The sequence below is a fragment of the Loxodonta africana genome, chromosome Y (assembly GCF_030014295.1).
Source record: "Loxodonta africana isolate mLoxAfr1 chromosome Y, mLoxAfr1.hap2, whole genome shotgun sequence".
Lineage (NCBI taxonomy): Eukaryota > Metazoa > Chordata > Mammalia > Proboscidea > Elephantidae > Loxodonta > Loxodonta africana.
Window position 1 is genome coordinate 19,154,211 of NC_087370.1, and position 26,410 is coordinate 19,180,620.

The 26,410-nt window shown below is 44.0% G+C and overlaps 1 protein-coding gene across 4 annotated transcripts in view; it reads right to left on the reverse strand.

The window, feature by feature from the left end:
- LOC135228988 (steryl-sulfatase-like) overlaps positions 1-26,410 on the reverse strand; it is a 196,341-nt gene that overhangs the window by 17,650 nt on the left and 152,281 nt on the right. For all 4 annotated transcript variants that reach the window (XM_064278727.1, XM_064278729.1, XM_064278728.1 and 1 more), the window contains exons 9-10: positions 21,700-21,859; positions 9,111-9,232 (exon numbers count right to left, since the gene is read on the reverse strand). In XM_064278727.1, the coding sequence (XP_064134797.1) occupies positions 9,111-9,232; positions 21,700-21,859 (282 nt within the window). The remainder of the gene's footprint in view (positions 1-9,110; positions 9,233-21,699; positions 21,860-26,410) is intronic.

A 26,410-nucleotide genomic window follows, 5' to 3' on the forward strand; every position in this document is an offset into this window, starting at 1 on the left:
GAGTCGTTACGTTTTTCTTGGCTTTTTTCTTGAGTTATGGAATTGATATTCCTTTTTGTGGTTACCTTTTTATTTACCCCTATTTTTCTAAGTAACAACCTAACTTGTATCCTTCTATTTCGCCTTGTATCACTCTCCATCTGGCAGTTCAATGCCTCCTTTATTTAGTCCCTCTTTTTGATTATTTTGATCGTTTATCTATTGATTTCCATGATTTCCTGTTGTGTGTATTATTTTGTTTATTTATTTATTTTTTAGAATTAGTCTTAATTTGTTTGTTTTTGTGCTTTCCCTGTTTGAGTTGCGTTGATATCAGGACGTTCTGTTTTGTGACCTTGTATTGTGCTGGTACCTGATATTATTGGTCATCAGGCCAAACAATCTCCTTTAGCATTTCTTGCAGTCTTGGTTTAGTTTTTGCAAATTCTCTAAACTTGTGTTTATCTGTAAATATCTTAATTTCTCCTTCGTATTTCAGAGAGAGTTTTGCTGGATATATGATCCTTGGCTGGCAGTTTTTCTCGTTTAGTGCTCTGTATATGTCGTCCCATTCCCTTCTTGCCTGCATGGTTTCTGCTGAGTAGTCTGAACTTATTCTTATTGATTCTCCCTTGAAGGAAACCTTTCTTTTCTCCCTGGCTGCTTTTAAAATTTTCTGTTTGTCTTTGGTTTTGGCAAGTTTGATGATGATATGTCTTGGTGTTTTTCTTTTTGGATCAATCTTAAATGGGGTTCGATGAGCATCTTGGATAGATATCCTTTCTTCTTTCATGATGTCAGGGAAGTTTTGTGTCAGGAGTTCTTCAACTATTTTCTCTGTGTTTTCTGTCCCCCCTCCCTGTTCTGGGACTCCAATTACTCGTAAGTTATCCTTCTTGATAGAGTCCCACATGATTCTTAGGGTTTCTTCATTTTTTTTAATTCTTTTACCTGATTTTTTTCCAGCTATGTTGGTGTTGTTTCCCTGGTCCTCCAGAAGTCCCAGTCTACATTCTAATTGCTCGTGTCTGCTCCTCTGACTTTCTATTGCGTTGTCAAATTCTGTAATTTTATTGTTAATCTTTTGGATTTCTACATGCTGTCTCTATGGATTCTTGCAACTTGTTAATTTTTCCACTATGTTCTTGAATAATCTTTTTGAGTTCTTCAACAGTTTTATCAGTGTGTTCCTTGGCTTTTTCTGCATTTATCCTAATTTCATTTGTGATATCTTTAAGCATTCTGTAAATTAGTTTTTTATATTCTGTATCTGATAATTCCAGGATTGTATCTTCATTTGGGAAAGATTTTGATTCTTTTGTTTGGGGGGTTGGAGAAGCTGTCATGGTCTGTTTCTTTATGTGGTTTGATATGGACTGCTGTCTCCGAGCCATCACTGGGAAACTAGATTTTCCAAGTAGTCAGCTAAAAAAAAATGCAGTCAGATCCCTATCTGAATTCTCTCTCTGGCTCCGGGTATTCGGATGTTAATGGGGTCGCCTGGGGAGGGTGGGGGAGGGATCTGAGAGCTAGGAGTGTAGCACCACAGAATATAGAGCTGAACACCACGTTCATGCTCCGCCCCCGTTCGCCAAAATCCGGGCTGGACGGGTCCCTGGCTAGGACACTGCTTTCCTTGCTCGGAAACCAGTCCCTTCCTCCTGGGGACTTCCTCCAGTGCGCGGCACCGCTCGTGGGCACTGGGTGGGCGTTTCCCGCAGGAACGGGTGGGCCCGCCCCCAGGGGTCTATTCAGGCGATTATAATTAGATCCCGCGGTCACGCCCCGCCTGTGCGCGTGCCCAAATCCCAGCGGGATGACTTCCGGGTTGAGACGCTGCTTTCCCTGTTCGGGAACCAGTCACTTCCTCCCCGGGACTTCTCCTTCCGGAGCTCCACACCTCTCGCGCGAACTGGGTTGGCATCACCTGCACGGCCAGGTGGGCCCGCCCCCTGGGTCAATTCAGGGCAATAAAAATGGACTCCGTGCTCACGCTCCGCTCGTGTGCGCGCCCAAGCCCCAGCAGGGCGGCACCCCGTCTGGGACGCTACTTTCTGCGCTTCGGGACCAATCAGTTCCTCCGCACGGCCAGGTGGGCCTGCCTCCTGGGTCAATTCAGGGCAATAAAAATGGACTCCGCGCTCACGCCCCGCTCGTGCGCGCGCCCCAAGCCCCAGCAGGGCGGCACCCCGTCTGGGACGCTACTTTCTGCGCTTCGGGACCAATCAGTTCCTCCGCACGGCCAGGTGGGCCCGCCCCCTGGGTCAATTCAGGGCAATAAAAATGGACTCCGCGCTCACGCCCCGCTCGTGCGCGCGCCCAAGCCCCGGCAAGACGGCACCCTGTCTGGGACGCTACTTTCTGCGCTTTGGGACCAATCAGTTCCTCCCGGGGACTTCTCCTTCCGGTGTGCCACACCTCTCGCGCAAACTGGGAGGGCGTCACTCGCACGACCAGGTGGTCCCGCCCCCTGGGTCAATTCAGGGTAATAAAAATGGACCCCGCGCTCATGCCCCGCCCGCGCGCGCGTGCGCGCGCGCCCGCCCAGATCGCAGCGGAATGGCTCCCCGTCTGGGATGCTGCTTTCCCTGTTTTGAGACCAGACACCTCCGGGGATTTCTCCCTCTGGTGTGCCGTGCCACACGCGCGGACTGGGTGCGCGTCCTCCCGCACGAACGCGTGGGCCCCGCCCTGGGGTCACTCCAGGGAAACACAGCTGACCCCCCCCCCCCGCGCGCGCCCCGTCGGCTTCTCGCCTAACTCCCGGCGGGCCGGCACCCCAGCTGGGAGGCTGTTCTCCCCCCTCTCAGATCAGTCACTGCCTCCCGGGTGTTTCTCCCTCCGGCTGCGCCCCTACGCCGCCCGCGCCAACCTACTAGGCTTCCTCCCGGGATGGGTTCGGGGGGGAAGGGGTGGGCCCCCTTTCTGTGCCGTCTGCCCCCCTGGGCTCTGCCCCAGATCGAGCTCCGAAGGTCACCTGCCTGGTGCGCTGGCTCCTAGTTCTGAAAACAGTCGCTGTCTGCCCGTATTTGTTCGTCCTCCGTCTCTAAGTCTGTGCTTATTGTTCAGAGTTCATAGATTGTTATGTATGTGATCGATTCCCTTGTTTTTCCGAGTCTTTGTTGCAAGAAGGATCCGCGGGAGCGTCCACCTAGTCCGCCATCTTGGCCCCCCTCCCTGAACCACCTTTTATCTCACAAGAGATAAAGGGAAAGGGAAGCAAGCAGACAATTGGGGACCTCATCTCACCAAGAAAGCACACCAGGAACAGAGCACGTCCTTTGGACCCAGGGTTCCTACACGGAGAAGCTCCTAGTCCAGGGGAAGATTGATGACAAGGACCTTTCTCCAGACCTGAGAGAGAAACCCTTCCCCTGGAGCTGGAGCCCTGAATTTAGACTTGTAGCCTACTAGACTGTGAGAGAATAAATTTCTCTTTGTTAAAGCCATCCACTTGTGGTATTTCTGTTATAGCAGCACTAGATAACCAAGACAGTTAAAATATGTTTAGTTCTGCCTAACAGATGTCAACCCATTTTTCACCTCCAGTTAATCCAACCTCCCGGTTTTTGGTTTTTGGTTTGGGGCACCAACAGTTTGGTTTCAGATCTCAGGTCTACAACTTCCTAGCTATGTGAGTCTGGACAATGCCTTTAACCTCTCTCTGACAAAAATTTCTTCTCTCTTAAATGAGGATAGAAGCCCTGGTGGAGTAGTAGTTAAGCAGTCAGATGCTAACCGAAAGGTCAGCGGCTGAAATCCATTAGCACTCAGTGAAAGAAAGAGCTGGTGATCTGCTCCCATAAAGATTACCAAAACCAGATGAAACCCATTGCTGTCAAGTCAATTCCGACTCACAGCGACCCTACAGGACAGAGTAGAACTGCCCCATAGGGTTTCCAAGGAACGCCTGGTGGATTCGAACTGCTGACGTTTTGGTTAGCAGCTGAGCTCTTAACCACTGCACAACCTTGAAAACTGCATGGGGCAGCTCTACTCTGTCCTATAGGGTGGTTCTGAGTCGGAATTGGCTTGACAGCAATGGGTTTTTGTTTAAAATGAGGATACGAATAGTACCTGCCTCATGGAGCTGCTGTGAGGATCAAAAATATGATCTTATGCATAAAATTCTCAGAACATTGCCTGCTTCGTATGAATCAGCCGTGAATATAGACAACTAACCTAAGTGAGAAACACAATGGTTTACGTCTTCTTTTAATTCGGTTGCCCACGTAATACATGCCCTAAGACATTTTTTTTCCTGCTAAGAATTCTTCGAAAATATACAAAACTCAATGTAAATAGTTTCAACACTTTGGCTCTTAATTTACCACTTGGATTTTAGACCTGCCTTGATGGACATTGTTCAACTGCTAGTCTTGGCAAGATTTATTTTGGATGCTTGGAGAACTTAGGTATATATATCATATCAGCCTCAGAGGGCCTTCAGTCTTGGCAGTATTTCTGGCCGTACCACCGTGTTGGAATTCTTCAAGAAGGATTTCAAGCACTGTTGTGGTTTTCTACCCTGAGGTCCCTTTGCCCGAGGGACCCTCGCTTGTTGTCCCCTCTGAGAATTTACAGGAATGCTCACATTACCTGTTAAAGCTGTGGGTGTAAACCCACCTCAGGACTCTCCTCGGTGCCATCCTTGAGCCTCAACATACCTCAAAAATCATTCAATACGTCCCCCTCTCCCCAGCCGGCCACCAAATCCCAGGGCTCCGCCCTCTTCAACTCTTCTCCTTCTAAAAAACCGAACTACTTGTTTCCGAATCAGTTCTGACTCATGGCGACCCCACGTGTGCAGAGGAGAACTGTGCTCCACAGGGTTTTCAAAGCTGTGGACTTTTGGAGGCAGATTGCCAGGACTCTTCTGAGGTGCCTCTGGGTGGACCCATATCCTCTACCCTTTCAGTAAGCAGCCTATGGCATTAACGGTTTGTACCACACGTGGGCTCCTGAACTTATTCAGAGACAACAGCCAAGCCCAGCAGTTCTTAAGCTGGTGAACTCGCAAGGCAGAAGCAGCTGTAATTAAAGTCCACTCTTTTATCAGGTGTATTTTAGGGGAGAAATTTTTTTTTTTTTTTTAGCAGAATGAAAATTTTAATGGTGAACAAGGCTAGCATTTTTCCTGACTGCGGCAATGCTGTTTTGACTTTAAACTCTCATTTATCCCCATTTTGTAAAAATACACCTTTTAGGAAGTTGTGTATGAACAAATTTCTCTAGAATGAACTCTTTTATCCTATTACTCTTTGCCATAATTAAGACATGATGCCTTTATTAGAGGGGAAAAACTTTTCCAGCAAACTTTTACTTTAAACCATTACCTTAGTTCCTATTTGGGAAAGAAAGGAGCCCTGTGGTGCTAAGGTTAAGTGCTCGGTTGCTAACTGAAAGGTTGTCAGTTCAAACCCACGTTAACAGTTCCATGGAAGAAAGACCTGGCAATCTGCTCCCTGAAAGATGACAGCCTCGCAAACCCTATCGGACAGTTCTACTCTGTCACACAGGGTCACTGTGAGTGGAAAATTGACTCAACTGCACCCAACAACCATAATTTCAGAAAGAAGGTATCTTACAGCAAGCTGAGCATGAACACATTTCTCTAGAAAAAATTCTTTTATGGTACTGCTTTTTGTTGTCATTAAAAATGACACCTTTTTTTTTTTTTTAACACGGGAAAAAAAATTTTCCGATAAACTTGAATTGCAAATGCAGCCACATCGATGAGGCCCGGCTGGTGCGGCATCAAGGTGTGTGTGTTGTTTTCAGGCCGAGGATACGGCATCAATTCTACACTCCTCTGACCACGTCTTTGTAGCTTCCTGGAGAGCTGGTTTCCCCATAGAAGCATAAAGCTTAAAAAAAAAAAAAAGGGCTGGGGGGGTGATTCTTTTTCTGGATGATATCAAAATTCCATACATACTTACAGAAAATACTTTAAACCATTATTATGTACTAAATGGCAACGTATTCCAGGACAGGCCCAAAGTCATCCAATAGATATGGCCGTCTTGGCTTGGCGGTTCTCACGTTAATGTGACCATCTATTGAAGAATACATTTATTAAACTTGAAAATATGTAACAGAATCCCGAAGCCAAATATCTACCTACCTTCCAAGATAAATCTCATCCCTAATATCAAGCTGTCCTTGTGCTGAATTTTTAATAACACTGATTCACAGGTCAAAACTCAAAGCCTAGAGTTTGATGGCCACTGAACAGGAGTTCTTAACTCCAAGTTCCCATTTGAAAGCAGGGAAAGGTATCCATGTTATACCAACACTTTCAGGAGTTCTTTTAAAATGCAATGGGAATAACCGTTTCAGATCATAATTAAATCACGCCATTCAGCTTTCCGAGACAATTAAATTACAGAGAAGGAATTATATAGAGATGTTAAAAGGGATTCGTGATTTAAAAAGGGGGAAGGAGACTTCTAGCTCTATTTTTTTTGAGCAGAAGGACTTAATGAGTCTGCGATTTTAGTATTTAAACCCTCTGCTAATCAGGACAAATGATAATTGAATCTTAAAACATTTCCAATCAGTTCTAGTTTTCTGGTACCAGTGAACTGCTGGTAAACTAGCTCTCTGAGCAAGGAAAAAAGCCCTGACTCGTATAGGAGCCCGGGCAGTGCAGCAGTGAACTCACACAGCAACTCCTCAGACTGCTTCTGTAAAGATTACAGGCTTGGAAACCCTACGTGGCCGTTCTCCTTTGTCCTATAAGGTCACTATGAGTCAAAAATCGACTCAATACTAATGGTTTTTTTTTTTTGGTGTAGTGTTTGCCAATTTCCATGGTGTAAATACTCCCAACATGGCTGATTTCAAGCTACCAACACTTTAACAACCAGTTGGCAAAATTCCTTAACAATGAGAAGACAGCTCCCGCATACCACTGCTTGTTACTAAAACCTGATATTAAATCTCTCTTTTGTTCTCTAGTGAAGTATTATGAGGGTAGGTGTCAACCCTCTTATCTCTAAGACTTACGGAAAGTGTCCCCCGTAGTCCAGTGATTAGTGACAATCTCCTACCAAAGTAGACCTGAGATGATCTAAGCAGACTAAATCGGCTAGTCCTACTTGCCCATCTGGCTTCCCTGATGTTGTTGTTGGCTGCCCTTGAGTTGGCCCCTGAATCATGGCCACCTCGTGCACAAAGGAATGAAATGCCGCCTGGTCCTGCACCATCCCCATGATTGGTTGCAAATCAGACTGTTGTGATCCGTAGGGTTTTCGCTGGCTGATTTTCAGAAGTAGATCACTAGGCCTTTCTTCCTACTCTGTCTTAGCCTGGAAGCTCCTCTGAAGCCTGTTCAGCATCATAGCAACACCCAAGCCTCCACTGACAGAGAGCTGGTAGCTTCACATGAGGTGATTGGCCAGGAATCGAACCCAGGTCTCCCACATGGAAGGCAAGAATTCTACCACAGAACCTCCACTGCCCTGTGTGAATGGGAAATCCCATGCCGATGAGAGTCGCATTGTCCTTAGGCACCCCTGTAGTCCCAGCTCTAGGATCTAAACCACTCTTAGGCAAGGAAGATTTCCATCCCATTTTCTCACTGACAGACGCCAGTGTCTAAAACAGTGCCTTCCACATAGCAAAATGACTAGATGAAAAATGAATACACAAAACACCAAATAAATAAACACCGAGCCACCCATAATAGCCAGGGCAGCAACCATCACTGCTGAGTTTCAGAGATAATCTGAAAAGTAAGCAAAAGATGATTTACAGACCACATGGTTGATGGAGACCCTGTAGGGGGTGAACGATCCTATCGTTGAAATGCTGTGATTTCTTTCTTTTGTTGCCAGCACAAGGCAGGAGACTGCTAGGGCTGCATTAAGGGGAAATGTCATTTGTGTTTGTCTAACAAGCAAAATTTATCCCAGGGCCAGTTGTCTATGAGAAACTGGGTCTTGTTTTTCTCACTTACTCCTATTTTCTCTATCTCTCTGTCCCTTTTCTCTTCACTCCTCCACATAACATGTTCCTCCAGCCCTGAACCAATATGTTCTTTCCGGACTCTCTAACAGGAGGTGGTGGGGTTGGCTTTAGCTAAGTGCAATTTCGCAAGGCTAGGAATATGTTATCAGACTTCTTTAAATACCCAGGAATGGCAGAAACTTTATTCTTGACTTTTCTCCCAGGCTCCATATAAAAGAAAACTGGTAATCACAGAGCTCTCATTTATTACATGGTGCAGACCTAAATACTGTAAATTAATCTAAAAAAGAAAAAACATTCCTATGAAGATGAAGAATTACAGGCACATTGAAGACATATGTAAATAAAATCCTTCCATAGGAGCTCAATGAATATTTCCTTAATTAAGAATAAAGACAAACAAAAAAACAACTTCTACCATGTTCTTTCATAAAAAATAGGTAACATTTACTAAGTATTTGTTCTGCACCAGACCCTTTTCCAAGCATTAAAAAAATTTTTTTTAATTTTTTTACAGGTCCAACATTCTAAGGCCATGTTTTTAACTCATTATTATTCTACCCCCTGCTAATCTGTTAATTGATAGGTGTGAAGACTTTTGCAAAACACTAACTGCTCCAATTCTTGGGTTTTGCCTCTATGTTGTTGTTCACTGTTGTCAAGTCAGCCTGGCTCATGGCAACCTCAAGCACAAGGGAACAAAACGCTTCCCAGCCCTTTGCTATACCCCACGGATGGGACTGCTGTGATCCATAGGATTTTCATTAGTTGATTTTTCAGAAACAGATTTCCAGGCCCTTCCTCCTAGTCTGTCTTAGTCTGGACGCTCCGCTGAAACCTGTTCAGTATCCTAGCAACAAGCAAGCCTCCACCGACAGACGGGTGGTAGCTGCACATGCAGTGCACTGGCCGGGCATTGAACCAGGGTCTCCTGCAAGGAAGGCGAGAATCCTACCACTGAACCACCAAGGACTACCTGGACAACCATGTGACGGGAAGGAAAAAGAGAAGAGAAGAGGATGAAAAGACAGCAAAGCAAACACAGTCACACTTTTAGGCACCGTTGGCATCTGCAGCTATATGCTCTCTGTTACTGGTATCTATTCACGCAGTATGAATGGAATGAAGTATTAGAAGCGTGGGAGGGTGGGGTGACTCACTGTTTCTTGGGTGCCAGCGCACGGCATTTAGGTAGGAGTTGCAGTAATGGAAGAGGAACTCGTGATCTGACCGTTGGCTTCTCCCTTGGAGGAGAGGCATCAGGTCCCGTCCATCGATGATCCTGTATGGTAAACCAATAGTGCCATCAGGTGGGGGACAACCACATCGCCCTTGGACTAAAACACCCTGAGTTCCAAACTGTCCTTCCCCACAAATGAGAGCACAACAGAGCTGCATTACTCAACACAAAGGATACTAACTAACCCTACGGGCGCCATGTTCCACATTCCGATCCCAGCTCTGCTCATGTGTTAGCTTGTCAGATCCTCCAGACAGCACCATGAGCTGGTCTTATTTTCATCACCACTGTAGAGGCGAGAAAACTGAGGCACAGGAAGTGTTAGCCACTAATCCAAGGTCAAACCACCAGTAAAAGTTGATCTGGCATTTATCCTCTCAACCACTCTACCAGGTGCTTCTGTTAACCCCAGTTTTCTGCCCATTGCTTTGCCAAAAAGTATGGTTCTGTTGAAAATCAGAGGACCTGTAGTGGTGCAGTGGTTAAAGGCTCAACTGCAAACCAAAAGGTTGGTGGTTTGAATCCACCAGCCGATCCTTGGAAACCCTATTGGGGCAGTTCTACTCTGTCCTGTAGGGTCGCCATGAGTCGAATGGACTGGACGGCAATGAGTTGGTTGGTTGTGTGGTAAGGTAAAAAAGATAATATATATACATGGGGCCGCCATGAGTTGGAATCAACTTGAAGGTAACAGGTTTGGATGTTTTGGTTTATAGCAGGGGGCAACTGTAATTGGATAGACTTCAGTGAAAGTGAGTTTCTAAATCCGAATGAGTTAATTTGTAAATAATAATGGTGATGATACTACGATTTGTATGGACTGTCTGCACATGAACATATTACCCCCTCTACCACTGGGCATCTCATATGCATGCCAAAGCTGGACAATGAAAAGGAAGACCCAAAAGCTGATGTGTGGGAACGATGGTACTGGCGAGGAATATTGACTATTCCATGGGCTGCCAGAAGAATGAACAGACCAGTCATAAAGAAGTACAACCAGAAGTCTCCTTAGAAGCCAGGATGGTGAGACTTCACTCGTCATCAGGAAAGACCAATTGCTAGAAAAGGACGTCATGATTAGTAAAGAAAAGGGTCAATGAAAATGAGGGAGACCCTCCATGAGACGGATTGACACAAAACCTCAACAATGGACTCCAACACACCCACGATCATGAAGATGGCACAGGACCAGGCAGTGTTTTGTTCTGTTCTACATAAGGTCGCCATGAGTCGGAGCCGACTCCGTGGCAGCTAATGACAGCAATGACTGCTAGGTATACAGCTTGGCCAAGAAGGGAAACTTCCCAAAATGTAAACGATAAATAAATAAGGTTTGTTATGAACAATGAGGATTACTTGGAGTTTAAATAGAAGAAAAAGCCTAAAATGTTGCTTTGAGTTAAACATCAATGAACAGCTACTTTAGAAACGGGGCTGCTGATACAATTTAGCCTCTGCCCATGAAACAAGGAGTAAAGAACCACTCTGAAAGAGATGCAGTATTTATCGTGTGGGTTTTCTTTCTCTGATGAAAAACACGACACCCTGTCATCTCCTGTTAGAAGGCGTTTAGAAAGCAGAACTTAGCATGGCTCTATAATTTGGGTGAGCCCGTCTTCGAGGTCCTGGTTCCCTCGGGCTCTTTGTGGTTTATTTTGTTGTCACTAAAAACCCATAATGTAATTATAGCCTTGTTGCTTAGCACTTCTCCGGCCTCAGCTCTTGTTATTAATCATTAACGCCCCAGAAGCCTATGGACTGAAAATATTCTATTATCAGCAGTTAAAAATAAGAACAAAAGACAGACTTGGCTCACATCCCAAGCCGGCGTTCCTGTTCACCATGGGCAGAAGAAAAGGAGTGATGGCAGCGACAGGTCTATTCACAAAGAGGGTGTTCTCTGAAACACTGTTTCCATCCTGAAATGACAGGCACTGTGTGCCGTTCTTTTCAAATTCCTTTCAAGGAGGCATCGGACCTTACGATTATGAGATTCTAAAGAGAGTTGAAAGAAAGGAAGGGAAGAGAGGGGTGTTGTGCAGGTAGGAATATTGGATCATGGAATGCCCCTGATGGCCAAAAGGGATGTGGAGACAAGGAGGCAGGGAACAGACGAACGCTAGCCTTCTCCAGCACCTCCACCCCCAAGTGGACCCCCAAAAGTGAGACGGAATCTTCATTTATTGGGTACAATGTCTACCTCAACTTCTTGAAGATGTTTTTTTGTCAGAGGCCGGCGAAACTCAACACTTGACTTAATAAGATGGCAGAAAGAACTACTTTTTAGGATTAGCATTTGATAACTGAAACTGGTCATGGTAATATGAGGGGACATTTAATTTAAAAAAAGAAAAAAGGTGAAGACTTTACCAACAAAGCGAAAAGACAGCTTGCAGACTGGAGGAAAATTTTTGGGAACCACATATCTGATAAGAGTCTAATATCCAAAAAAAAAATGTGTGTATATATATATATATATATATATATATATATATACACACACACACACATAAACTTCTACAACTTGGCAACAAAAAGACAACCAACCCAATCAAAAAGTGGGAAAGGGACTTGAATAGGCAATTCATCAAAGAGGATATCCAAGCGATCAATAAGAACATGAAAAGATGTTCAATGTCATTTGCCATTAATCCACTGCCATCATGTCAATTCTGACTCACAGCAACCTTATAGGACAGGGTAGAACTGTGCCATAGGGTTTCCAAGGCTGTAATCTTTATGAAAGCAGACTGCCACATCTTTCTCCCTTGGAATGGCTGGTGGGTTTGAACCAACGACCTTTCTTTTGGGTAAACAGACAAGCACTTAACCTTCATTACCCATTAAAAACCCACCACCGTCGAGTTAATTCTGACTCATAGAGACCCTATGGGACAGAGTAAACTGTCCCATAGGTTTTCAAGGAGAGACTGGTGGATTCGAACTGCTGACCTTTTGGTTAGCAGCCTGAGCTCTTAACCACTGTGCCACCAGGGCTCCTCATTACCCATTAAAACAAAACAAAACAAGCTCATGGCTGTCTAGTTGATCCCAACTCACAGGACCCTATATTTTGGTTTTCATTAGCCATTAGGGAGATGCAAATCAAAACCACAATGAGATACTACCTCATCCCATTAAAATGGCAATGATCAAAAAAAAAAGTGGGGGAACAACAGGTATTGAGAAGGCTGTGGAGAGTCTAGAACATTCATCTACTGCTTGCGGGAATCTAAAATAGCGCAGCCACTCTGGAAAGCAGTTTCGCTGTTCCTCACAAAGTTGAACATAGAATTACCACGTGACCCACTAATCCCAAACCTAGGTCATACGAAAGATGCGAAGACAGCATCACAAACAGAAACCTGTAAGCCAACGTTCACTTTTTACCACAGCCGTAAGGCAGAAACAACCAAAATGTCCATCCACGGATGAATGGGTAAAAACGTGCATACACACAATGGAATATTACTTGGCCGTACAGAGGAACCAAGTTCTGGTACATGACACAGCACGGACGAACCTTGAAAACATCATGCTAAGTGAAGTCAGTCAGTCACAAAACGACAAGTACTGTATAACCTCACTTCAGATGAAATAAGCAAATCTGTACCCATTGACCCATTGCCATCAAGCTGATTCTGACTCACAGCGACCCTACAGGACTGAGTAGAACTACATCATGGAGTTTCCAAGGAGCGCCTGGTGGATTTGAACCGCCGGCTTTCGGGTTAGCAGCTGTAGCACTTAACCACTACGCCACCAAAGCAAACATTATTAGCGGTGGGAGGGAGGGGCAAAATGGAATTTCTGCTCAAGAGGCACTGAATCGATGCTAATAGTGCTGGAATAATTTGGAAGGAGATACCAGGCAAGACTAGTGGCCCAACTTGAAGAATGTAATTGACGTCACCGAGTTATGCACGCAGAAATGGTGGAAGTGGTACGTATCGTTTATATTTTCGCCACGAAATCAATCAATCAATCAATAAGACTGCAAAATCTCAGAATGTATTTTTCTCACTTTCAAGCCCCATCCTTGAGGGGAACAAAGCCTTCTGCAAACTTCCTTTTTCTTAAAATGCAGAGCTAGGTCTTATTTTTCTCTATTCTCCACCTGACTCAGGTAATAAATCACGCCACTACGAAAAGCCACTGTTGAAGAGTGCCGCAAAAATACGGCCTGTCAAACGGAGACTCATTTCTGCCATGAAAAATTGGAAGTGACCCTGTGGAGGTGAACTTTTAAATGGTGTCTAAGTTATCAAAATACTCAGGATTGTTTCAAACCAGGTGTGAAATTCACAGTTAACCGGGGCAATAACCCGGCCCACACTGCTTGACGCTGACACGCTCCTGTGGAAATGTTTTTGTAAAGTCACAGTGCGGGGCGTGGGGCACAGGGGCAATCCAATTCTAAAGTGACACAAAACATCGTGGCATATTGTTCTCTACGGAAACACTCCCGTGGGCCTTCACTGCAACGTCACTTGAGTTTCTGCAGAAAGTTAGCCTAGATGCCAGAAAATACAAAACAAGCTATTGAGTGGAGTCTGACTCAGGGCGACTCCGCGTGTGCCAGGGTGGAGCTGCACTCCGCAGGGTTTTCAGTGGCTGAGTTTTCAAAGGTGGATGACCAGGCCTTTCTTCGGAGGCACCTCCGGGAGGACTTGAACTTGCAACCTTTCAGTTAGCAGCTGAGCTCGTTAACCATCTGCACCACCTGGGGACTCTCGTCTTGCCATAAGTCAGCAAAAATTAACGGGGGATGCTAACCGAATCACCTTCCTTTGTCTTCCTTAGCAACAAGGAGCAGACACATGTACAACATCAGGGTATTAATTTCTTTTCCTAAACAAAAAAAAAAAACCTGAATCGAATTTAATTTTCTTTTAATTATGGAACTCGAGATCAAAATGTTTGACCTCTAAAAATTGACTCCTGAGGCTATCAGTGCTCCTTCCCTGGGCGGTAAAAATGGTTTGCTCTCATCTACTAACCTAAATGCTGGCAGTTTGAACACAGAGATGCCACAGAAGAAAGGCCTGGCAATCTGCTCCCATAAAGATTACAGCCTAGGAGACCTTATGGGGCAGCTGCGCTCTGTCACATGGAGTTATCTTAAGTCCGAACCTACTCAATGGCAACAGCTCTGTTTTTTGCATTTTTTTTTTCCTCCTTCTTCCCTATCAGCTGAATTGACGAGGTCCAGCATTTATATTTCTTCCCAAAGGTCTAATCATGTTTCAGCTCTTTGTTGCCAATATCAGGAATGGTCAAGGTCATAGTCTCACTGTGTTAACGTTGGAAAGAGGAGGCAGACAGAAATGGTTTTCATTGTAATGAATTCATACATTTAAGGTTATTAGATTTTTCTTTCATGTTAATCCTTGGATTTTATACCACCAGGGCTCTCTCAAAAGGGTTCCCTCCATCTATTCCCAGAATCAGCTTATTTGGAGACGCAAAAGGAAGCATTTTTCTGAATATGCCTGGGGCAACAGCCACCCAAAGTCCTTTTGATAAAACATGCTACAGGATGCGCACAAACCACAGAAGTACACATAAAGAAAAAACTCACCACTGGAGAAGACGTGCATAGTCACATTAAAGATGTATTCTCAAGGCAATGTGAAGATCAAAAGTTTTAAAATCTCACACCCGGGCCCACCTAGTACCCACTGATCATTTTAAAGAAGTAGAAAGCCTGGACTTCTCATCTTCCACAAAGCTTTGACAGGTCAGAAAAGTCTCCCACTGGACACAAAGGCTCCGTGAGAAGTAAAGAGCTGTACTGCGAGCCCTGGTGGCCTAGTGGTTAAAGCACTCAGCTGCTAACTGATAGGTCGGTGGTTCAAACCCACTAGCCGCTCCACAGGAGAAAGACTTGGCAGTCTGCTTCCATAAAGATTACAGCCTTGGAAACCCCACGGGGCAGTTCTACTCTGTCCTATAGGGTCACTATGAGCTGGAATCAACTTGACGGCAGTGGGTTTGGTTTGGGTTTACTGAAAGATTGGTCCCTGGGTAGTGCAAAGGGTTTGCACTCAACAACTAGTAAAGGTTGGTGGTTTGAACCCACCCAACAGTGCTGGAGAAGAAAGGCCTAGGGATCTGATCCCATAAAGGCGACAGCCAAGAAAACCCTACGGACACACTTGCGGTCAGCATGAGCTGGGATCGACTCCACAAAAACAGGCGCAGGCGCTGGGTTCTGCCAAACAGAAATTCTCTAGTGCTCAACAAAGCACACAGAATGAAGGACAAAGGGCTGGAGCTCAACATTGAATGAGTTTATTATTTCCCTGCAAAATATGGTTTTTATATGGCTGTAGCAAGAAACCAGGAAGGCTGGATACCAACAACCTTGGCAGACAAGCTTTAAGGTTATTTTCTAGAGAGCAGGTCTCTATAGATCTAATTCATAGATTGATACAGAAATGAGAATTTTATCTAGGGTTTTTTTTTTTTTTTTTGCCATTTCAACATTTTTTACATGGACGATTCAGTGACATTAATTGCACTTACAATGTTGTAAACCATCACCATTATTCATTTTCAAACTTAACAGGAGCTCAGGACCCCCTAAGCATTGACACTCTCCTCCCCTTCCATCTGTCCCTGGGAACCACCAATCAGCTCTTGTCTCTATGTAGTTCCCTATTCTGTATGTTTCATATCAGTGAGATCATACAATGTTTGTCCTTTTGAAACTTATTTCACTCAGCATAATGTTCTCAAGGTTTATCTGTGCTGTGGCAGGCATCAGGACTTTGTTTCTCTTTCTGGATGAATAATACTCCACTGTGTATATAGACCACATTTTGTTTACCCACTCATCTGTCGATGGACACCTGGGTTGTTTCCACCTTTTAGCTACTGTGAATAGTGCTGCAGTGAACACTGGTATACCCTCTATGTGTTCGAATCCCTGCTTTCAAGTCTTCTGGGTATATACCTAGGAGTGACATTCCTGCCACATAGAGCAGTTTATGTTTGAATTTTTGAGGAACCACCAAACCGTTTCCACTGCAGCTGCGCCATTTTATAATCCCACCAGCAATGGATGAGAATTCCAATTTCTCCACACCCTTGCCAACACCTGTCATATTCCTTTTTTTTTCATGCTTTTACTGAAAAGTTTTGATAGGAGTTTCCATGAAAACAGCACTTTCATAAAAGAGCAATAATAAACTTTAGACATGATTGGTCAAGATCAGCACTATGAGTTGGTTCCAACCCATAGTGACTTATGTACAACAGAATGAAACATTGCCCGGTCCTGCGCCATCCTCACAATCGTTGTTATGCTTGAGCCCATTGTTGCAGCCACTGTGTCAATCCACCTCGTTGAGGGTCTTCCATTGATCCTCTACTTATCAGGCATGATGTCCTTCTCCAGGGACTGGTCCCTCTTGATAACATGTCCAAAGTATATGAGATGAAGTCTTGCCATCGTCACTTCTAAGAAGCATTCTGGCTGTACTTCTTCCAAGACAGATTTGTTCCTTCTTCTGGTAGTCCCTGGCATATTCAATATTTTTTGACAATACCATTATTCTGAGGCATAATTCTTTTTCAGTCTTCCTTATTCATTGTCCAGCTTTTGCACACACAGAAGGTGATTGAAAATACAATGGCTTGGTCAGGTGCACCTTAGTCCTCAAGTTGACATCTTTGTTTTTGTTTTTTTTTTTTTTAACACTTTAAAGAGGTCTTTTGCAGCAGATTTGCCCAGTGCAATATGTCGTTTGATTTCCTGACTTCTGCTTTCATGGGTGTTGATTATGGATCGAAGCAAAATGAAATCCTTGACAATGTCAATATTTTCTCGGTTCATCATGATGTTGCTTATTGGTCCAGTTGTAAGGATTTTTATTATCTTTATGTCAGGATGTAATCCATACTGAGGCTGTAGTCTTTGATCTTCATCAATAAGTGCTTCAAGTCCTCTTCACTTTCAGCAAGCAAGGTTGTATCATCTGCATAACACAGACTGTTAATGAGTCTTCCTCCAATTCTAATGCTGTGTTCTTCTTTATATAGTCCAGCTTCTCAGATATATTGGTCCAGATAATTCTCTGTGGTGGGGGCTGTCCTGTGGACTGTAGGGTGTTTAGCAGCATCCCTAGTCTCCACCCACTAGTCATTCTCTGTGGTGGGGGCTGTCCTGTGCACTATAGGGTATTTAGCAGCGTTGTAGATTGAATCGTGTCCCCCCAAAATGTGTGTCAACTTGGTTAGGCCATGATTTCCAGGGTTGCGTGGTTGTCCCCCATTTTGTGATTGCAATTTTATGTGAAAGAGGATTAGGGTAGTACTGTAACACCCTTACTAAAGTCACATCCCTGATTCAATGAAAAGTGAGTTTCCCTGGAATGTGGCCTGCACCGCCTTTTATCTTACAAGAGATAAAAGGAAAGGGAAGCAAGCAGAGAGACATGGGGACCTCATACCACCAAGAAAGCAGTGCCAGGAGTAGAGCGTGTCCTTTGGACCTGGGGTCCCTGTGCAGAGAAGCTTCTAGTCCAGGGGAAGACTGATGAGAAGGCCAACAGAGAGAGACAGCCTTCCCCTGGAGCTGATGCCCTGAATTTGGACTTTTAGCCTACTTTATGGTGAAGAAATAAACTCCTTAAAGCCCCCCACTTGTGGTATTTCTGTTATAGCACCCCTAGATGACTAAGACAAGCAATATCCCTGATCTCTATCCCCTAGTCATTCTCTGTGGTGACAGCTATCCTGTGCACTGTGGGAAGTTCAGCAGCAACCCTGTTCTCTACCCTGTAGATGCCAGCAGCACCCTAAGTCCGGACAATCAAAAATGTCTCCATACATTGACAAATGTCCCCTAGGGGAAGAGTCACCATGGGAGAACCACTGCTCAAATCATCTAATTTCCCAGGGCAGGTACATAAGATGTATGCAGATGTTAAGGACAGGGTTGCTAAAATGCTTTAACTAGAGTGTTGTTGAAAACCCTATGGAACAGTTCTACCCTGAGCACACGGGGTTGCCATGAGTCAGAACCGACTGGATGGCAACCAACAACAACAACCAGGATGTTGTAGGATACTCTTATTCCCACAAGGGGTTTGGAAGCAGGTTTCTATTTTCTAATCTGTGCTCTCTCTATGATGATAAAGGTATTTTATAGCTGAGCTAGCACTGGGACGACCGGAGGGTTAATAGCGCCATATATCTCAACACAGAGACAGTATCAATAGGCTGACTTAGGTCAATAAGCATCGCCAACACCCATAAAGGGAATAAGCAACAGAAGGGGGTCTTCAAAACTGACAGTGTGCTCTGCTGAAGACTCAGCACAAGCACCAAATACTTGGGTCTACCTGAGAAGGAGGAGCCCTGGTGGCTCAATGGCTAAGCATACAGCTGCTAACCGAAAAGTCCAAGGTTCAAACCCACGAGCTGCTCTGCAGGATCAAAGACCTGACCATCAGCTCTCCTAAAGATTTCAGCCTAGGAAACCCTATAGGGCAGTTTTACTCTTATTACGAGGGGTCACTATGAGTTGGAATGGACTCAGCGACAAACAACAACAACCTGAGACGGAGGCTGTTTCCTTCTTTAACAGGTATGCATAAAAAAAAGAGATTTACTTCACTCAGCCTCAGCCTGATATGGCTACGAGGTTCCAGCAGTAAGATTTTCCTTTATTTATGGGCTTCCTTCCTTGTTTCTGTTTTTTTACCTCACCTCATCTTTCCCCAGTCTAATGGAAAACCCCTTGAAAGATATTATGAAAGTGAACAGTAGTGATGATCTCAGTCTTACGGCCCATGAGAGAAATGATGTAATTAATGAGATTACCTGAACATCAGTTTAGCTACTTGAAGCTGTATTAAGTTTTGTTCCCAGGATGAGAACTAAAATGAATGTGTAGATGAAACAGGGAGTGAGATTTTTGGCTTTCTATAAGAAAACCCCTGCTAAACGTTCATACTGCCATGTTTTCTGCCACTGGAGTGAAAAAACAATATTTTGACTGGAGTAGAAGATCTTAAAATTTCCCTTCATCCCTCATATTCTTATGAGTGTATGACCCTGAACGCATATTAAATGTGGAAGAGAAAAGAAATGGACTTACGTACATCTAACTACTACTTTCCAGTGTGGCAGGTGAAACAAAAATGGCGAATGTCCACATGTTCTCTATATAGTACTTTCATGCACAGACGTTCTTCATCCTCACAACAACCCTATAAGGTCAGGGTTATTACTGAAGCCATTTTTCAGACAAGGAATTAAGGCCCAGAAACATTAAACACCGACCCAGCAACAAAGCCAGGAGTGGAACCCGTGCAGCACCACTCTAGAATCTCTGCCCCTACCCCTGACCAGCTAGGCTCCAAATGTGGTCCTGAGACCCCTGAGGATCTGTGACAACCTTCAGTAGGCTCAGGAAGTCAAAGTTATATTCATAACAACACTAAGAGGTTCTTTGCCTTCTTCACTCTCACTTTTTCAAGGGCGTACAGTGGACTTTCTCAGAGGCCGTATTGCCTCTGATGGCATAATCATCTTTGCGGCCAATGGAATGTGTGCTTGAGGGCTTTTGCATTAAAAAAAAAAATTCCATTTTAATTTCTAATATGATAAAAAAATATGATAAGCATCAATAAATATAACCCACAAAAGTCAAAGATCTTTGGGGTCTTTAATAATTGGAGAATATCAAGGGCTCTTAAGACCACGAAGTTTGAGGACTGCTACACTCTACAATGCTGCCACTTTTGTGTGTGTGTTGGGATGTTGTTAGATGCCATCAAGTCAGTTCTGACTCGTAGCTACCCTATGTACAACAGAACGGAATGTTGCCTGGTCCTACACCATCCTCACGATTGTTGCTATGCTTGAGCCCATTGTTGCAGCCACTGTGTCAATCCATCTCAGTGAGGGTATTCCTGTCTTTCACTGACTTCTCTGCTAAGCACGATGTCCTTTTCCAGGGACTGGTCCTTCCTGATAACATATTCAAAGTAAGCAAGACTTCATCTAGTGTTGGGGTAACCCGTTGCTGTCGAGTCGATTCCCACTCATAGTGACCGTACAGGACAGAGTAGAACTGCACGGTCAGGTTTCCAAGGAGCAGCTGGTTAATTCCAACTGCAGACCTTTTCGTTAGCAGTCGTAGCTCTTAACCACTGTGACACCAGGGCTCGTAGGGGGAGGTATATATCCAAAGAAGAAATTAGAAAACCCAACATAGACATTTGAAAGCTATCTGGAAAACAATGGGGCACAAACAAAGAGTGTAACAGGCTTGGAAACAATGGAGGTGAGAACACCCTCCAGTGGACTCAGCTCTGGCTGAGCTGTCCTTCTGTCTTTGGTCCTCCCTTTCCTCTGAGTTCTGCTGGAAGCTGCCTGCATGCCACCAAACTAATGAAAACAATTTAATCAGCATGCTTTCCCTCAAAACTCTTCAGATGGGTAATACCACTTAGGAAGAAACCACTGGCAATGTCATAGGAAGTTGTATTTAAATTTAAGAGAAAGAAGTTTCATTTAGAACTTGCTAAATGAAGACATGCTGGGAAATAAGAGCCCTCAACTGAGGAGCCAGCTGCCTTTCTTGCTGCCGCAGCAAAGAGCTACTATATGGGGCCAAAAGGAAAGGGTGTGTGATTAAAATGGAGGAGGTCACGGAGGGCAGATGACCAGTTGACCAACAGGGAGCCAATGATCGGGACAGGTGGGAAAGATAATATCAGCAAAACGCTGAAAGAGGAACGTCAAGTGAAAGCCATTCAGTCCATATCGCTGGTCATTTAAAATGTTTAGTACCTGGGAGTTTATAACACATGGGGATAAAAGAATTGACAGAGGGCTCTTTAAGTTTCCTAACCCACTAGCAGAAGTCCCTGGGTGGTGCAAACAGTTAACATGCTCAAAAGATTGGAGGCTTGGCTAAAACCATGCCTGAAGCCAACTCTTCAGACAAAGATTAGACTGGACTACAAGACATAAAAAGATACTTGGGAACAGTGTGCTTCTTAGCTCAAGTAGATACACGAGACTAGATTGGCAGCTCCTGTCTGGGGGTGAGATGAGAAGGCAGAAAGGGACAGGAGCTGGATGAATAAAAAAAAAAAAAAAATTTTTTTTTTTTTTTTGGATGAATGGACATGGGAAATCTAGGGTGGAAAGGAGGAAGGTGTGGTCACATTATAGGGAGGGCAACTAGGGTCACATAACAATGTATGTATAAATTTTTGTATGAGAAACTAACTTTCACCCAGAGCACAATTAAAAAAAAAAAAAATCCCCTCCCACACACACAAAAAATTCAGCCACTGAGAACCCTGGGGAGCACAGCTCTACCCTGACACACACAGAGACCACCATGAGTTGGAGTCAACTCCATGCCAACTGGTTTTTAACCCACCCATGAGCTCCAGAACCGGACACAGATGACAGGTCCAGCTGGAGGCGGCAGGCCATCGCGCAGACCGACCAGGACAGACGGCCTTGGGTCTCAGTACCTGTCCTCAGGCAGTGGTGAGCCAGCAAGCTTGGCCACCGTGGGGAAGATGTCCATGTTGCTCGTTGGTTCATCCACCTCCTGCCCAGCCTGTATCACGCTGGGCCACCGCAGGATGCCTGGAACCCGAATACCTCCTTCCCAGTTGTTTGCTTTTCCTCCTGAAAGCCGAGAGAGGTAACAGGAAGATTTTAATCTCAACACTCACCTGGTTTATAACGTCGGGCAGTCGATTTCAAAGAACCGAGCATTCTCCTTACACTGAGTCTATCATAATGCTAATAATACTAATAAAACACACGTGAGCCCTGGTGGCGTAGTGCTTAAGAGCTCAGCTGCTAACCAAAAGGTCAGCAGTTCAAATCCACCAGCCGCTCCTCGGAAACCCTATGGGGCAGTTCAACTCTGTCCTACAGGGTCCCCGTGAGTTGGAATGGACTCAAGGGCAATGGGTTTTTAACTACAGAGATGGTGTCCAGCTACCAGTACCGACTGTTCTGCTCAGGGCCACAACAGATGGAATGTGACAGAATGGGAGAAAAATGTGGAATGGAACCCCAAATTCTTAAAAAAAAAAAACCCAGACTTACTGGACTGGTTGAGGCTGGAGGACTCCCTGAGACTATTGCCCTGAGAAAGTCTTCAAATCTTGAAAAAACTAACCCCTGAAGTCACCTTGTAGCTACATAACAGATTGGCTCACAAAATAATGACTATCACCCGTAAGTACTGCGTTCTTCTAAAAAAATCACCTATGTGAAGCCAAACGGTCAACAGTGACTTTAAAACAAAGGTGAGAATGTTAAGGGGACAGGGAAACTAGATTAATAGAAACAGAACAACCAGAATGGAAATAACGACAATGTTCACGCATTGTGGAGAACATAACTAATGCCACTGAACGATTTGCTTAGAAATTGTTGAATGGGATCCTAAACTGCTGTGTAAATCTTCACCGAAAACACAATAAACTATTATTAAAGAAACAAATAAGCATAATACTGTCTACTGTGTGTTTTGGTGAAGAAAGTAATAGACATGGCACGGTCACTGCTATGCAAGGGATACTGAAGCGACTTTTCCTTTCTTAAAGGTAACTTCTATAGCTGTAGATTGTAGACTGAATTCATTTTACAGACAAGATCTACAAATTGCATGCATACATATGTTTTATCTGCACAGATGTTTAGGAAGAATTCATATATGAATTCACATAAGAGTCTGCAGGGTTTTTAGCATCTTCCTTAAAAAGCTAAAACTCTTTCCCTTTATCTTTTCAGCATCACCTTGAGGTGCTTATCTGACAAACACTATTATTCTTGCTTCACAGACCTCATATCCAAGACATGGAAATTTTAAATAATTTGCCAAAATTCATACAAGCTGTCAAAGGCAGAGCTGTGAGAGGAATCTCAGTATGTGAGTTACGGCCTGGTTATCCCTCAATAGATCAAGCTCATATCATCACTGCACCTTAAATATAACCACCATGAAAAAAGCACTTGATGGCTACACATCCAAAACGGACTAGCCGCATTAATGGCTTTTATATATACTGAGTAGCCCATAAGCGGCACAAACAGTTAAGCGCCCAGCTACTAACTGAAACGTTGAAGTTTCCAGCCCACCCAGAAGCACCTCAGAAGAAAAGCCTGCCTATCTACTTCTGAAAAATCAGCCATTGACAACCCTATGGAGCACAGTTCTACTTTGACACACTTGGGGGCACCATGAGTCGAAATCTACTTGAAGGTGATTCATTTTTAAAAATTTTTTGCCTATTGGTTAAAATAAAGCTGAGTAAATAATTGAGAAGGTAGATCAAAATAATAAAAAAGCTCTCTTTAAACATTTATCTTCTAGGTGCAAGGTAGCCTTGTAGACTGGATGCTGGAGCAGACACAGGTCATCCTTGGAAAAACTGGTGAAATCTGAATAATGTGTGTAGTCTAGTTAGTGACGTACCAAGATTCATTTCTTAGTTTTGACAAATACAGGGTGGTTCTGTAAGATGTTAACATTAGGGGAAGCTGGGTGAAGGGTATGCAGGAGCTGTTGTAATACCTTTGCAATTCTTCTATAAATCTAAACTTACTCCAAAATAAATGGCATTTATGTCACATGCAACTTTTATGTATATATGAATATTTTATATTATCTGCATATATTTTATATATATGATATACATAAGAAGCCCTGATAGTGCAATGGCGAGGAGCTTGACTGTCAACTGAAAGGTTGGTGGTTTGAACCCACCCAGTAGCTCCTTAGGAGAAATACCTGGCAATCTGCTGCCATAAAGATCATAGCCTAGGAAATCCCATGGAGCAGTTCTACTCTGTTCTGTGGAGTCGCTATGGATCAGATGGATTCAATGACACCTAATAACTCTCCCTCTCTCTCTCTACATAATCTGAAAACTAGCTGTGGATGGGACCATATATACGTAGCCTAGTCCTGCGCCATTTTTATGACTGTTGGTGTGCTGCAGTCCATTGTGGCGACCACTGTGTGTGTGTGATTACATACAGACACACATATAGTTCCATCCACAGCTAGTTTTCAGATTATAGATGATTATATGTGTGATACGTTCCATAGGGAACATTTGAACCCACCTGATAACACTGTCAACTTAGACTTCATAATGTATATTTACAAGTCAAAGAAATGCATCAATGAACATAATCTCATACGCTGTGCTAAAGCCATAAAAGGAGTATTTTTTACAACACCAATGGTAAAATACATAAACATATATATTGAAAACTTTTCACAGACGATAAACACACCTCTGCAGACCCTGCCTATGGAGAAGCATGTTTTATGAAGTACGATCACACGGTCCCAGGCATGTACTGATGAGTAAATACCCTTGCTCGTCCCATGGTGTAACTTTCAGTCTTGTTCTGCCGTCACGTTTCGTGAAAAGGCATATGTACCACACATGCCCGTCAGAATTACCCAGAACAGCACACTGCTCTCCCGGGCACTGCTACCCACCATTATCACTAAATGGGGTTCACAGGAAGTCCACCCCAAGACCTGGAGTCAACGGGATGAACAATGGATACTTGATCCATCCAGCAGATGGCTGGAGTAACGATGGACTTTAGCTCATATGAGGCACTACTCAAGCTCATTATATGCATAATGATACTAAATACTAGACTTTACCGATTCTCAGAACCACACTGTCTTTGTTAGTCGCCATCCAGTCAGCTCTGACTCATGATGACTCAATGTACAACAGAACAAAATGTTACCCAATCCTGCACCATCTTCATGATTGTTGGTATGCTCCAGTCCATTGTGGCAACCACTGTGTATTCGGAGTGCCTTTCAACCTAGGGGGCTCACCTTTCTGTACTGCATCAAACAATATTTGGTTACAATTCATAGGGTTTTTCACTGGCTAGTTATCAGATGTAAATCTGCATGCCTTTCTTCCTAGTGTGTCTTAGTCTGGAAGCCCCGGTGAAACCTATCTACCATGGGTGAACCTTTTGGGATTTGAAATACCGGTGGCATAGCTTCCAGTATCATAGCATCACGCAAGCCACCAGAGTATGACAAACTGACAGATGAGCAATGGTAGAAACCATATAGCAGGACACAAAGCTATATGAATGGTGAGCTCTACCCTACAGATGCTCAGATGGACCCACAGATCACTCTGGGCGCCATTAAAAAAGACAGACCATCTTTTTTACCTCGGATACCTGCCCCAAGTAGTGCACTAGTAGACTTTCAGTTGAGTTACCAGGAACAATTAAAAAAAAATAGGAACAATTAGGTAGGAAAAATGGAGATGGAATTGGGGGATAGGAAAAAAAAATTTGAGGAATCTGATTTTTTTTTTTTTCCCGGAGATTTATGAGAAAAGGGCATGCTCTAAATTTAAGAGGTGGTGGAGTAACTGTCATACTTGTAACATTTTGATGGCATGTTGCCATGATGGGAAGTCATCGAAGAATAATGGCTGAGTTACTCCATCTCTCTAGGCAAGCGGAGACGCAGAGTCTTACACAATTTACCCCAAGACTCTTGTTAGGAACAGCTGTTTCCAAACAGGGCTTCTATTTTTGTCCTTTCAAAAGCTGCCACACAGCAGGTCAGACGACTTTTAATGGCAAGAGCATATGTGAGCTGTTCTTGGGCTTGATTCGTGAGTGGAGTTTTATGAAAGTCTCCATTTTTCATTTTTTCCTCCGGGGTATCTCTCCACCCAGGATGAAACTGATTCCCTGAATGGCTTTGAACCACATGGGAGCCTGTGATGAGAGCAATTCACACTCATTGGCTTCTCACCCAAGATGCCATATTTTACATTCTCCTTGATGTATGCATTTTAGGGTCTAAAACATGCAAATTATACATGGCAGATATAATCACATTATCAGGGTTTTATCAACCTATTGTCAGTCTGTTCTCAGGGCAAGAATGAAGAACAAGGACCTGCTGATGTCAGTATTCAAATGAGGGATAAATAACTGAAGAGGGTTGCTGTCGTTGTTGTTGAGTCCCACTGAGTCCCACGTACTATGCCCTGTAAACAGGGCACCCTTTCTCACTTCCTGGAAAGTTCCCTTGCTCTTTTTTTTTTTTTTTTGGTAATTGTGACAGGGTCAATGTGTTCTACTTATGGCAAGGACATGAATTTTGGGGGGGGGCCAGAGGGTGAGATGTAACGGATTAAATTGTGTCCCCTC